At 37.0% G+C, this 15,319-nt stretch overlaps 1 protein-coding gene across 1 annotated transcript; it reads left to right on the top strand.

The window, feature by feature from the left end:
• The first annotated feature begins 9,072 nt into the window (after window positions 1-9,072).
• On the top strand, window positions 9,073-13,629 carry LOC137717369 (eukaryotic translation initiation factor 3 subunit C-like). Its single transcript, XM_068456723.1, has 4 exons — window positions 9,073-9,170; window positions 9,583-9,654; window positions 9,766-11,550; window positions 12,445-13,629. The coding sequence occupies exons 2-4, from the start codon at window positions 9,631-9,633 to the stop codon at window positions 13,417-13,419; spliced, it is 2,784 nt and encodes a 927-aa protein (XP_068312824.1). The 5' UTR covers window positions 9,073-9,170; window positions 9,583-9,630; the 3' UTR covers window positions 13,420-13,629.
• The last annotated feature ends 1,690 nt before the right edge of the window (window positions 13,630-15,319 follow it).

Below are 15,319 nucleotides of genomic sequence, written 5' to 3'. Positions count from 1 at the left end.
CCAAAACACAATCAATGATTCAACCGCGCAATCATTTTTTTTTATTTCATGGCTGCATCTAATATTAGCGTTAAACCGTCTACGTACCCTAAGAAGGGATCAAGCCTTTTGTAATTCACCCTTCACTACACTCCAATGTTTATCCCAGTACGTTCTAACAGAAAGACATAGTATTCCTCAATCAATTATTGGGACTTGACAAGCATGAATTATTTGATTCAGGCTACATAATGAACCTGCATGACAATCAAGATTTCCATTCCATCAATCATATAAATCACTATGTTTTCAACATCATACCGCAATCCATAGCATGTAACATATCAAAGAATCAACAAAGCACATTATTATTATTCTCTAGTCACATTGATCAACTAATCTAATCATATTAATAACAATCATATCCAACATCATTCCATAATCACTTCAATTAACCAATTCCATGAATCAAAGATGCAAGATATTAACATTTAACTATGTTAATCAATCAACAAGATCACATATCATTTCACAAAATTTAATAAAAGAACTCTACACAATTCCCTACTTGGATTATAAATAATAACATGGGAAATCTAATTTATATTCATAACGTCTACTGTGGGTAATTCTCATTCATTTGAATCTAGGGTTCCAATCCAACTTTATGGAAATAAGCAAGAGTAATGATTTCATACCACTCAACGAAATCGAACTAAAATATGGTCGCCTACCGAAATGTACCAAGTACAACTAATCCTCATCACCCCTAGTATGTGTATGGTCCCCCATTGTGGATATACCAAGCAGAACCATATGCATAATCTAAGGGTGCAAACAGTGATCACCCATTGCGGATATACCAAGCATGATCACCCCTGAAATGCATACGGTCACCCATTGCGGATAAACCAAGCAGAACCATAGGCATCGTCTTATAACGTAGGCAGTGATCACCCATCGCAGATATACCAAGCATTGTCACCCCTAACAATCCTTCATCGCGTATATACCAAGCAGGATTGTATCCTATAGCCCTAGGTAGTGATCACCCATTGCGAATATACTAAGCATAATCAATCCTAGAATGCGTATGGTCCCCCATTGCGGATATACCAAGCAAAACCATAAGCATAGTTTAATCGTGTAGGCGGTGATCACCCATCGTGGATATACCAAGCATGATCACCTCTGTAATACGTATGGTCCCCTATCGTGGATATACTAAGCAGGACCATCCATGTACCATTGTTACATAGTGTAGTAAGTTCAACACACAACCTACCTCAACCTCAACTCCTATGAGTTATTGCACTATGAACTTCTCATGGCCACTAACTAACATGTCACACAAGCATAAAAGTTCTACAGAAATACTTCTAATAGGATTCTAGACTCACATTGTCATAATAGTTATTATACATATCATTCATATTATCAAGAAGATAAATACACGCGCGCGCGCGCGCGCGCACACACACACACACACACATATATATATATCACAATAAGGTGTCCCATACATGTAAACCGAGGTATATTATATATGGGATAACTCAATAACCAATACAGGCCCACTAAGCCCTACAGAGTCTCTAGTAATATTAGTTTTAGTATTTAAGAACGAATAAGAACATTTTGACCAAAATCAACCCTAGTATATCAATCAGGAAGATCCGCTCACTAGATTTCCAATCCGTAAGTTACTAAGGTCCTCAAATAATATGTACAAATCCTTACTAAAATTTGGTAACGATCTAACAATCGGATTATCATTTACTAGAAAGGTCAAGGGGCGGCAATCTACGAAACTAGGCTCAAACAACGAAATCACATCAAAAAACTATCAAAATTGGATTTAGAATGTCGAATTTATCCTAGAAAGACAAATTTGGCCCATTGGCCACGCGCCGCCACATGCAGCGGTTTCCGGTGAACGGAAACCCAATTTTCCAACTAACTCAAAAAATTACCAAGTTTTACAGAAATGTAGAGTACATCTAGGGGAATAATTTTCATACTTGGGTCGAAGTCCAATTCAGCCTGGAAACCACCTCGATCTGTCGGAAACCTTAAAAATGGATGTTCTCGATTCATTGCCAAAACGAACTCTGACGCCTCATCCAATGCTTGGGCCTTACTCTTGGGGTTGAGGGGAGTCTATTGGTGGTGGTGATCGATGGTAATCGTTGTTGGAATCACTGGAAAAGGGAAGAACTAGCTGGACAAACCAGAATTTTGTGGCTTTGATTTGTAAAATTGGGTTAGGAATATAGAAATCTAACACCACAGAGACGTTGGGCTTGTCGAGAGCTTTCCATAGACATCAAAACCACCTCGAAAGGACATCGGACGGAAGAGATAGAACAGAGTCAAGAAACCGGGTCAGGTGGAGAAACCTGGTTGGCCGATTCACTTCTTCTCCCTTCCCTCATTTCCCCTCATTTCCTCATTCTGTTTGGTGCCCTTCTCTCCCTCATTTCTCTCATTTTCTCCCTATCTCCCATTGCTATATGGCAGATTCCAGTCTTTTTTTTTTATATACTAATTATGAAAAACCAAACTTTGTAACTAAATAATTAAAATTATAATATTAACAAAAATATAGTTAATAAATCTAATAGATACAAAATACGTAAATTAAATAATGAAATTCTGGGGACGGGATTTCACATGGGCTAAGTGACACACCTCGACCAAAATCAAGGCGTGCTGGCCATCACGTGAGGGTGACGTAGCCATAAGCGCAGTGCGGAAATGATATTGATAAAAAGAAATGCGAGTAACTAAGAACCAAGCTAGCTAATTTACACTAAGCAAATGTAAGTGCAAATCCCGATATTTAAGTGTGATACACCATAATCAGAGCATAGGTAGCCTAAGTGCATTCCAACATGACACGTACCAATTATAGAATATAAGAGGTGGTCCAACATTAGTGATAATCTGTTAGAACCGCCGTCAATTCTTCATAAGCCACCAACAAGCACTCCTACCTAAAACCTGGAGAGGCGCAAAACAGAAAATGTGAGTGGGAACAAAGCTTTTTCAAAACCATTTAAATTATCAAATGTAGTAACCCCTCGCCGTAAAACCTGTATAATTTCCCAGAAATTATAATACATATCTATATCACAAACATGCTCAGAATAGCAAAATCCATAGGTATATCATGCCAAAAATCTCAGTATAACGAATTAGATAAACTGGGTGAAGTAAGTCAATGACAAATAACATATCAGCCGGAGTCACCTAACATGACCTATATGGTTGAGTTTATAGTTCATCCAGAGTCACCTAATGTGACATGTACGGCTCAGCCAATAGCTCAACAAGTATGTCTGCACACCAATCGGAACCACCTAAAGTGGTCTATATGACAGGACTGGGTGTAAATAAATACGCTCAAGTGCTACGATCACGTGAAGATTGTGCAAATGATGGTGGGTCACCTACGAGTAGGAACCACCTATAGTGGTCTGTACGACAAGATTATGCACCTAACTTGGATCCAAGGTGAGCGTATGGTGTGGGAGGTGAACATCACATGAAAGACTATGCCCTGACCACGGGCGGGGAGCACTAACATCGGGGTGCAGGTTATGAGTTGTAGATACATCTTAGCATAATCATGCAACTCACATCCACAATCTATAAACTCACCTGGAACTTACCTGAGCGTTCGCAACATCAAACATAAATATGTGCAACTACTAAATGCATATTCTAAATATAAAACATTTGGCACGACATTTTAAACACACAAGTCCATTTAAACACGTTTTCTGGGAAAATACCAAGCATATATATATACACTGAAAACCAAAAGCCCACTCACTAATATGTGGAAGGGTCGTAGCCCGAGTTTCGCTTGACTGCACTCGTCCTCTGGAAAAGTCTCACCTATATGCGAAACAACTATTTTAACGTTATTTTTAAGCACATAAACAAAACTAAGTAATAACTTCTCATACGTTACTTAATTGGGGTGTTTAAATATACCAACATGATCTACTCAACCCCACGAACATCCCAATATTTTAGAAAAAAAATTCCGATGTCCCATGCGCCGGCCAAGGCACGGCCACACGCAGGCACGTGTTTGCCACCTTGGACGGAATCTTTAACGTCGTTAGGGAATATTCCGTTAAATAACGGAATATACCATTAAATATACCTGACGTCGTTAGCATATTTCGTCAACTTTGACAGAATATTTTCCTCCTTCCTTGGTTCGTCGGAGTCCGATGCCCGCCACCGCTGCTATCGACGGATTCTGGAAAAATTTCAAACTTTAATATCTCATCCATTTCTTAACCAAAATTCATGAAATTTGTACCAAAATGACGCTTAGGACGAAAGGAACACATCCTTACCACTTTTAGGACTTAAAACCGACAGAATCTCGCTGGAAAAATTCGTGAAAACCGGCCAAACCCTGCAACTCGATAAACCCAAGTGTTCCTACGTCAAAACTATTCTAAAATTGTCCAAAGTGCTAGAAAAGCAAGAATGGAACCTTCTTAAGTCTCAAAACTACCTGAAACCTTCGCGATCACATTGGAGAAATTTTTACCCTTCACCGGAGATCAGATAACTTGAGTTCTACAAGTCCTCACGTCCAATCAAAACTATAGCTCGACTCCTGAGCTTGCAAGGAACATGAAAATGACTTCCACAACTTCAGTCTGTGAGTGATGAAGTTGGTTGAAAGGTTGTTCGTACAGTTGTATGAAATGGAAGAAAAATCCGAAAGGGAGAGAGAAAAATGGTTAACGGGTGTGTGTGTGTGGTCCAGGTTGGCAACCAAACAAACAAACAAAAATCTTAACTTCCAATTGGGTCCAAATATTTAGGAAGGAAAAGAATTGGTCCCAAGCCCTAAGCTTATTTAAACAACACACTCAATGTTCAAGGACATAAAAGTCATTTCCATGCTATTGAGGACAAAATATATTATAATTCGGGACGGGTTGTCACACTAAGTCTCAGAGCATCTTCAATGGAGACCCTAAATGAAGTCCTTACAACCGTAAAGTCCCTAAATATAGGGATAAATGACTTCCAATGAGCTGGAATTAAAGTCCTCAAAGTGTCACAATACACATGGACTCATCAGATACCTCAAAAAAATTCTCAACTATGAGGACTACATATAGAGACTCAAATAGTGGACTTCATATTAATTTTGAGGGGGAATAGTGCTGCTCTTTATGTTTTTTCCCTTGTTTTTTGAACCCATCCAAGTGGGGCAACTTCTCATTTGCCCTTTTTTTTTTTTTTTTTAATTCTTGAAAAATCAATGGTAGAGATAATTTTTTATTTTTATCAATGGTTATAATATTTCAATGAAATGAATAATAATTTTTTAATATTTTAGTCCTTATATTTAGGGATTATATTGTAAGGAATTTTCATTGTAGACTATTTTTTTAGGAACTCAAATTTTACCATTGGAGATGCTTTCACAATGGGCTTGGGCGATAATCGAACCTAAGACGTCTCACTTACAAATGAAGATAAATACTACTAGACCGTAGTACTAAGTGTAAGGATGTTAATTTTAGATTAAAAAAGATATATGATATGAATTGGGTGGGACTTATTTGACACCTACTCACACAAATCATATTGATTCTCAATTAAATTATATTCCCAAAGTCATAGGTTTACTATTCATGTCTAATGGCAAGTGATTATCTAGTTTGGTATTGTTGAAATTTAAAAAAAAAACAGCTTTTTGAAAAAAGTTGAGGTTAAAATTGTGTTTGGTAAATGAAAAAGAAAAGTGTTTTTTCTGAAATTAAGGATCCAAAACAGCAGAAAGCAGAAACAACTCTACCCTTACTTCTGAAAACAACATATTTTTTCACAACATACCAACCCCAAACTAGTCAAGCGACATTTTATTTTTATTTTATTAATTGTTAGACGACAGTTGTTCATCAAAATTAACAAAAATGACATCTCCTAATAAAACATCACCTTGGAATAGCATTTGTCATATATGACAAGTGTGAGCACATATCTTTTATGTCTCTAAAATATTATGCTAATAAGTCACACACAATAGAAATTCACTATATAAAAACATATAAGTTATGATTGATAATTTTTGCACACTTTTTAAATATTTGTTGCTCTTCTATCCCTTTGTCTTTTAACTTATAGGTGGGCCTTGAACAAAGAGCAAACAAATATTAAAAATTTGTAAAGATATGTGAAAGTCACCATCCATAAGTCATCTTAATTTTCTTCCACAATGTATACTCAGTTTTGATGTTTTTATTTTTTATTTTTTTTAAATCTATGATTGCAGAGTGTAAGCTTACGTAACATTAGTTCTGTAAGTCGTTATCAAAATCAATTCTTATTTGTACCTCGTATAATTAAAGAGAGAAAACCATAGTTGCAAAAGAGAGAAAAAAAAAGAAAAAGATAACGAACTCATCATTGTTACCCTTACTTTGTACTTAGGGCCAGTGGAAATCCCTTAAGGTCTATTCCCTCTCGCCCCCACCCCATTTGTTTCTCTCATCTTTTAACCATCATCATCTCTTATTATAGTTGCCCTCTCACACTATCCAAAAGGATCTTTCCAAAAAAATAATGTTATGTATTCCTAAATGCTTCCCTATGTTAGTCTTGTGTTGAATTTGAAAAATACTTAACGATATCATTTTTCAATTGTATTACTCGAAAAACAAAGGTTAGATATGTGAAGGTTGATATTATGACCTGAGGCAGTAGAGAACTAATTTAGAAGACTCAAGATTCTACTAGATTAGAAACTAAATAAAATTGAAATCAACATGATGAAAGTGCTAAAAAAAAGAATTAAACAATTTAAAAGAGCAAAGCTAATGGATATATCTCAACGTAAAAATTAATCAGGAAAATTCGTGTTGCTTGTGTAGAAAGTATTGAATCAAATGCAATCGCCTATAGGCAAATCACATAAATATAAAATATAGATGGTGTTTTTTTTGTTTTTTCAAAAGGTAGGGGGTTGTTTTCTATTCAACTTTTCTCTCTCTCCCATATATTTCCCAAAATAGAAAAAAAAAAGCAAAAAAAAAAAAAAAAAAAAAAGGGTTTCACACTAGTTGGATATTACATACCAGCCCCAAGTGAACAACCACATAATTAACGGTATTTACAACAAAAATAAAATTATAAAATAAAAATGGTACACAAAATAAAAATTAAGAATAAAAAATAATTTTAAATTTGTTTTCACTTTTAAAATGTTGTTTTCAGTGATTCTCTTCATTTCCTCCCACCACCCTTCCTCTTTTCTCATTTCCCTAATACTCTGTTTGGATGAGTAAATTTAAAATTATTATGGAATTTTAAAATGACATAATTTTATTTTTTAGAATTTGTGAGTTTTTCTGTTTGGTTAACCTAAAAAACAATGGAATTTTAATACGGAATTCGTTATTTTTAAACTTACTCATGGAAACTTAGAAATGACACTTATTTATATGGAATTTAAAATTGGAATTGAAGGTCCAAATCCCAAGATTTTTTTTCTATGCGAAAATTCTAAATTTCTATGTTTATGAATTTAAATAAGGGAATTTATGCGTGTCAAGTTATAAATTTTGACTTTTGTCAAAATTTCAAGTTTATTTTCTTCATCCAAACATTGTGTAATACTTTTTCTATATTTCATGCATAGCATAAATGTAAAAACTAAAAAGTGAAATTGTTATAAAATGAATTCACATTATATGCTGAGTTAAAATTAATTTGAATAAAGGGTAAGTGATTAATTTTATAAGTTATAAAAAAAATTTCACTCTACCTTTAATTTGAAACAGGACGGGATTTAGTTAGGGTAAAGAAGCCATATACTCTCTTAAATGGCTCACGGATTGTTCACGCGACAAATCATACAAAATAATAAATGCAAAATTTAAAATCTGATGTTGAGCATATATAAATTGTTAAGCGTGTAATTGGATAAAATAAAAGTTCAGATGAAAAATTAAAATCATACAACTTTAAGGGGGTGTTTGTTTTCTCTCACTAAAGTTCACTGGACTGGATTGAACTAAGGGTTAGTCCAGTCTGGTTTTCAATCCAGTCCAGTGTTTGCTAGCAACGTGGCCTAGGTTTAATGAGATTAAGGGGGACTCAGCCTACACTAAAAGTTTCACCAACCGATCCTAGCGAGGCCCCCCAAAATTGGGAGGATTGCTAAGAACTCTATGCAGCTTCGCCCTTCCTATCTACTTCGTCCCTCTGCTTAACCGCTGTGCGCATCTCGACTTCTCGCTGTTTGGAGAAAGCCAAACCAAAACTAGTTCTTCCTCACTTCACCCCTCCCGTTGTGGGCATCTCAGTTTCTCGCTGTTTGAAGAAACCCAAAACAAAAACCCAAATCGAAGAGACCACTTGAAAATTACCCTGTGAGATCCATAAGGAAAGAGGGTCGTTGTTTGGAAGCTCTGATACAGAACCTCCGATTCGAATTGCATAACTCCAATTCTTTGGAGCTCTGCAATAACTCCAATCCTTTGAAGCTTTGCACCACTTATAGAGCCTTTTCAAGAAACAAAAAAAGACTAAGAAAAAGTTCGAATACCCCAATGCTTTGAAGCTTTGCATCAGTTGTAGAGCAACTTTTCCAGAAGAAAAAAAAGGAACAAAAGAGCAGGAAAAGGGAAAGCATTCGAGAATTCTAGAAAAAAGTAAAAGAAAAAGAAAAAAATAGAATTAATTTTTATTATTATACTTCTTAATCCGACATTGCACCAAACGTTTCGCTAAGTCAATTAAGCTTAGTCTAGTCTAAGCTAGTCGGACTTAGTCCTTGAAGTTAGTTTAGTGCAACAAACGCATCCTAAGGGAGTAAACAAAAACTTTCTTTTTTAGTTTTATTTCTAAAAAAAAAAAAAGATTTGTCACAAGGATAAAATTGGAAGTTAAAAACTGCAAAAAAATTGTTGGGTCTGGACTTTGAAGAACTAATAACATGGGCCCGGCCCAAAAAGAAAAATATAAACGTACGAGTGTGAGTGAATCAGCCCTAATATTGACTCTCTTTCTCCCCAACTGAGCAACAGTTAAAAACTCTCCTTCAAGCCTTCAAGCCGCAACCGGACTTCTCTGAGATTTCCTCTCACCTTCTCTGCAATTGAAGCTCTTCCCCCAAATCTTCCGCAAAGCTTCGTTCGAACACTGTAAGTCCTTATTTCCTCTCTCTCTCTCTCTCTTTCTCTCTTCATATGCGTATGTTTCAATTCGTTTTCTGCAGAGTTTCATCACAAATTGAATCGAATCTGAAATCTATTTATTCATCTGTAGCCAATTTTGTAAATTTTCTCGCTTTCGCTTAGGGTTTTGTTGCAAGACATATAATCTGTGAAAGAGTTTTGAATCGGAGAATATGTTTCATGCTGATTTTCTGACGAACAGGAAGACGAGCTCTTGGCTGAATTTTCTTACCGTTTCTCGGAAACCAAACATAGATTTTATTTTTTTCATGACCGGAATTTTTTTTGTATGTTTATGCTGTGAATTGGGTATTTTAATTTTTGCCTGTTCTGTTAGTTCTCTTATGATAAGATCTTTTTGTGTATGTTTTGAATGCAGATTCTTGTGAGTGTTTTTTGACTTGTTGCGGTTTTCTTGTACGAAGGGATGGCATCTCGATTTTGGACTCAGGTATTTACTTTAATTTGTGATATGATTAGGGTTTTGTTTATAAATACTTCTGGCTTGTGTGTTTCTGTTAAATCTTGAGATGTCCTAATTTGTTATTTTGTGTTAATTTAGCCTGGGAGCGATTCTGAGGACGAGGAGAGCGACTATGAAGAGGAGGTTGAACCTACAGGTGGTGAGACTACCACTGAACCAGGCCTAAACCCTTACCTTCAGGCTAATGCAAGTGATAGCGAAGATTCTGATGACCAGAAGCGAGTCGTTAGATCAGCGAAGGACAAGCGCTTTGATGAATTGTCTGCTACTGTTCATCAAATGAAGAATGCCATGAATATCAATGACTGGGTTAGCTTGCAGGAGAGCTTTGACAAGATAAATAAGCAGCTTGAGAAGGTCATGCGTGTTACCGAGGCTGTAAAAGTACCTACTCTTTACATAAAAGCTCTTGTATTGTTGGAAGACTTTCTGGGTCAGGCTTTAGCAAACAAAGATGCTAAGAAGAAGATGAGTAGTAGCAATGCCAAGGCCTTGAACTCAATGAAACAGAAACTGAAGAAGAACAATAAGCAATATGAGGACTTAATTAATAAATATAGGGAGAATCCTGAGCAGAGTGAAGATGATAAGCCTCCGGAAGAGGAATCGGATGATAGCGATGGAACAGAATCTGTAATTGATCCTAATGATATTGTGTCTTCAGATAATGAAGGACCGGATGAGGACGACCCAGAAGAGGACGAGCCAACTGAAGAAGGTTGGCAGAAGAAGATGAGTAAGAAAGATAAGCTCATGGATAAACAATTCAGTAAGGACCCTAGTGAGATCACATGGGATAGTGTTAACAAGAAATTTAAAGAGGTTGTGGCTGCTCGGGGCAGGAAGGGAACTGGAAGGTTTGAGCAGGTTGAGCAGCTTACGTTCTTGACAAAGGTTGCTAAGACCCCTGCACAGAAGCTGGAGATATTTTTCAGTGTTGTTTCTGCTCAGTTTGATGTGAATCCTGGTCTCAACGGGCACATGCCTATAAATGTGTGGAAGAAATGTGTGCAGAATATGCAAGTTATACTTGATATTCTTGTGAAGTATCCTAATATTGCGGTGGATGACATGGTAGAGCCTGACGAAAATGAATCCCAGAAGGGGCCAGATTATGATGGGACAATTAGGGTTTGGGGAAACTTGGTGGCCTTCTTGGAAAGGATAGATACTGAATTCTTCAAGAGCTTGCAATGCATTGATCCCCACACTCGTGAGTACATTGAAAGACTCAGGGATGAGCCTATGTTTTTGGTTCTAGCTCAAAATGTTCAAGAGTATTTAGAACAGGTTGAAAATTACAAAGCTGCTGCGAAGGTAGCCCTAAGGCGGGTTGAACTTATTTATTATAAACCACAAGAAGTTTATGATGCCATGCGAAAATTGGCTGAACATACAGGAGATGGTGATTATGGTGAAGAACCTAAAGCTGCTGAGGAAGGTCGTGCTCCATCTTCATTTATTGTAGTTCCCGAGCTCGTTCCTCGAAAACCCACCTTCTCTGAGAGTAGCAGGACGATGATGGATATATTGGTTTCCCTTATATACAAGTATGGAGATGAGAGGACTAAAGCTCGTGCAATGCTTTGTGATATTTACCACCATGCTCTACTGGATCAGTTTTCCACCTCCCGTGACTTGCTGCTTATGAGTCACCTGCAAGATAATGTTCAGCAGATGGACATTTCGACCCAGATACTTTATAACAGGGCCATGGCCCAACTTGGTCTGTGTGCATTTCGTAATGGATTAATTACCGAAGCACATAGCTGCCTTTCTGAACTGTATTCTGGTGGAAGAGTGAAAGAGTTGCTCGCCCAAGGTGTCTCACAAAGTAGATATCACGAGAAAACTCCCGAACAGGTGTGCAAGTGCCTCTGTTATATTTTTCCATGTTCTTGTTCTTTTTATTATCGCTTTATTTGTGTATCGCCACCCAACTCGTATCCCAAGAATTTCTTCTGCCAAAGTCCCTCACAGGGAGCAAGATGCCATAATATAGTGGGACCAACCCTATGTGAGAATTGGGGCAAAAATTGGGGAAGAGCAGGGTCATATAGCATCATTCTTCTATATTATTTGAAGTCATTGTTTTGTTCGCAAAAAGAAAAATCCACAAGTTTAAAACTTTAGTGTCTTTTTTCAGAACTAGCTGTTGGTTTCAACAACCAAATAAAACTTGCATGAAATCTTTCCTTTATAACAGTGCTGAAATGATTTATTATTTAAGAATTACAGTATCTGTAAAAACTATTTTTTGTGAATTCGATAAAGTCCTGACAAGCATATTATATGCTTTAAATTTATACCTGCACGTTGCAATAATATGTCGAAAGTTTAAACTAGGACTTGTTAGAGTTATATTATTAAATCATTTAAGATGTTTGTGAACATTTAAGATGTCAAAATCTTTCCTCTTAACGTTCTTATTGCTCATCTAGAGTGGTTTTTCGCCAAAGATACTGATTCTGTGGAGTTATTAAATTCATTTTATTTTTGGCGCTGTATTACTACTCTGAAATTGCTGCAGGTGCGCTGTTTGCCTAATTGATAGAACAAAATGATCACTTGAGTAAATTAGGTAAGAACAACAGATGATTCTCATTCGGAAAAGCTGAAACTTGTAATAGAGTATGGTGTAGCCACATGTTATGGGAAATTGTTGTAACCAGACTCTACAACAGTACTGCTCTGAGTACACTTTGATATCATGCCTCTATTCTATATAATTGTTTTATTTATTTTTTCCTTTTTCAGGAAAGGCTGGAGAGGAGACGACAAATGCCTTACCATATGCATATCAACCCTGAACTCCTGGAGGCAGTGCATTTGATATGTGCCATGCTGCTGGAAGTGCCTAATATGGCAGCTAACACCCATGATGCGAAGCGCAGACTTGTCAGCAAGACATTCCGACGGTTGCTTGAGGTCAGTGAAAAGCAAACATTCACTGGTCCTCCAGAAAATGTTAGGGACCACGTAATGGCAGCTTCCAGGGCCCTTGTCAAAGGTGACTTCCAGAAGGCCATTGATGTCATCAATTCTCTTGATATTTGGAAGCTCCTGAGGAACCGTGAGCATGTCCTTGAGATGCTCAAGGCTAAGATCAAGGAAGAAGCTCTCAGGACCTATCTTTTTACCTTCTCCTCATCCTACAAGACTCTGAGCTTGGAACAACTCAGCATGTTGTTTGACCTTACAGAGGCCCAGACACACAGCATTGTTAGCAAGATGATGATCAACGAAGAGCTCCTTGCCAGTTGGGACCAGCCAACATGTTGCATTGTTTTCCATGACATTGAGCAGACTAGGCTGCAGGCGCTAGCGTTCCAGTTGACTGAGAAGCTGTCAATCCTTGCAGAAAGTAATGAAAGGGCAACAGAAGCAAGAATTGGTGGCGGTGGTGGATTAGATCTACCTCAAAGGCGCAGAGACAACCAGGACTACGGTGCTGGATCAGTTGCTGGGAGTGGCGGTAGATGGCAAGATAACATGTCCTTCAATCAAAGACAAGGTGGTGGTGCTGGGCGCACAGGATACAACACTGGAGGGAGACAATTCAACCAAAATGCTGGAGGTGGCTATAATAGGGATCGCACAGGCCAATACAGAGGGACAGGGCAATACACCCGTTATCAAGATGGTGCATATGCGGGATCAGGGAGGTCCGCCAGGGGTTCTCAGGATACTTCAAGTCGCATGGTCAGTCTAAACAAGGGGCTTCGCGCTTAAACATCTACTAAAGAAGCATAGTTATTCAGCAGCATTTTGATTACAGTGCTTTCTGTTTTGTTTTTGTTCTCGATTAAGCTATCCCGATCGTTTGGATTTTCATATTTAGAGGCTTAAATTTTGGACCTATAAACTTTGACAGGTGGGGTTTTGTATGCTAAAACATCATGGTTATCAAAGCATGCAAGGTTTTTCTTTGTTTTTGTTTAATATTTTGCCTGGTAATGCATATTATATTGGATAAATTACATTTTACCATTTTAAGTTTCGGAATGTGAACACAGTTTAGGATGTTTGCTTGGAAGAAGAATATAGATCGAAAGGCCGAATATACTCGGAAGAGAGACGAAGTAATGGGCTGTTTTATTGACTGTTTTATCTCGACGTGACGTTATTTGGCATCTGGTTTTGATGCGTCAATTTTTATGTACTTCACGGCCAATCGTTTTTCTGGGTTGCTTACTGATGCTTGGTTTGTCGGAAAGAGATCCTCTTTGGATCTTTTCCATCAAGACCACTTCATCCAATGGTCAAAAATTATTATAGCTTTAAAGAGGTCAAAATAGGTGGGTCGTTGGATGAAATTTTAAAAGCCTGGATCACTTGATCCGGTGACCTTGGTAGAAGAGATCTAGAGAGGATCTCTTTCCTTGGTTTGTCAAACAGCTTTCTTGATTGTTGACCCGAATCGGGTTCCAACATGGTGAAAATGAGCAATTGTTGTGCTAAATGCTGTTTATCACTTGAACTATAAACTCTTTATTGCGGTTTAAGATTGTTATTTTTTAACTTTCCCTTAGATCAAAACCTAACCTGTATGAACTGTGCCCACACACGTTGTATGAACATTTAACGGCGCCGACATATTCTGCTAACAAGAAGTATATTCTTTCACTTGAATATTCTTTGATGTCAATGGATTATTTCATAGGAAAACTAATGAAAAAGATTTAAAAACTTTGAGTTTTAATCAAAAGGACAAAAATGTGTTGTAAGTGAATAGTACTAGGAGTTACTTTTTAGAATAAAAATGTCATTTTTCGTTAAAGTGAATAGTATCGGGAGTGTTTCATTAAAATTTCCTTATTTCATTGCGTGACCGGAATCTAGAAGATTTCGGCAACATTGATGGAATAAACCACCTCGGTGCATGACACTTGAAATATACTTTTAATCACTTTCAACCTCTGTTTTGAGCAAACGAGAATTTCAAGTCTTTTCCTTAGTATTTACGAAGTAGTTTAAAGATTAGTATAGTGGTTTTCCATATAAGAGAGACTTATCCCATGAATTACAAGGGCCAAGCAAGGAACGGCTACGACTTTATTTTCAATCTATTTTATGTATATAGTTTTCATGATCGCTTTGACGATTGTTTTGCAACATGCCACTTTTAATGAGAAATTTTATATTGTTGAGATTTATGAAATTATGACGGCATTGATCCTACATATTTTATCTACTCATCATGCATGCTTACACCGATGAATATAGTACTCGTTAGGGCCATGATTAGCTTCAGGTGTATGTTCACGTTGTACCGTTGGACTCACTTTGGATCCATTATAGGTGTCAGCCTTTACTAGTTGCTTTTGCATCTAGAATTCATATATGATGCGCTTAGCACTAGCTTCACGTATATGTAGTACTTGAGCGTAAATCATTACACCCAACCTGTTCATGTGGCTACTTTCTGCATGGGACTCTTGTGTGCTGCATAATTTGATGAGCATATATATATATATATATATTGTTGTTAGGATATTGTGGTTTACGTGTACCCTTAAATTAATTGTTTTACACTGATACTTTAGTTTTCATACTTACACGTAATATGATTTTGGAAACTATACTGGTTTTACAGCGAGGAGTTATTATGTTGTGAAAAATCAAAGGTTTT

This window comes from Pyrus communis, chromosome 15 (genome assembly GCF_963583255.1).
Source record: "Pyrus communis chromosome 15, drPyrComm1.1, whole genome shotgun sequence".
Lineage (NCBI taxonomy): Eukaryota > Viridiplantae > Streptophyta > Magnoliopsida > Rosales > Rosaceae > Pyrus > Pyrus communis.
Note: the sequence above shows the minus strand (reverse complement) of the source record. Positions and strands in the feature narration are given on the sequence as shown.

Coding starts and splice junctions, on each gene's coding strand:
- LOC137717369 (XM_068456723.1), top strand. CDS start 9,631: ATGGCATCTCGATTTTGGACTCAG. Junction 9,655..9,765: donor CATCTCGATTTTGGACTCAG/GTATTTACTTTA, acceptor GTGTTAATTTAG/CCTGGGAGCGATTCTGAGGA. Junction 11,551..12,444: donor ACGAGAAAACTCCCGAACAG/GTGTGCAAGTGC, acceptor TTCCTTTTTCAG/GAAAGGCTGGAGAGGAGACG.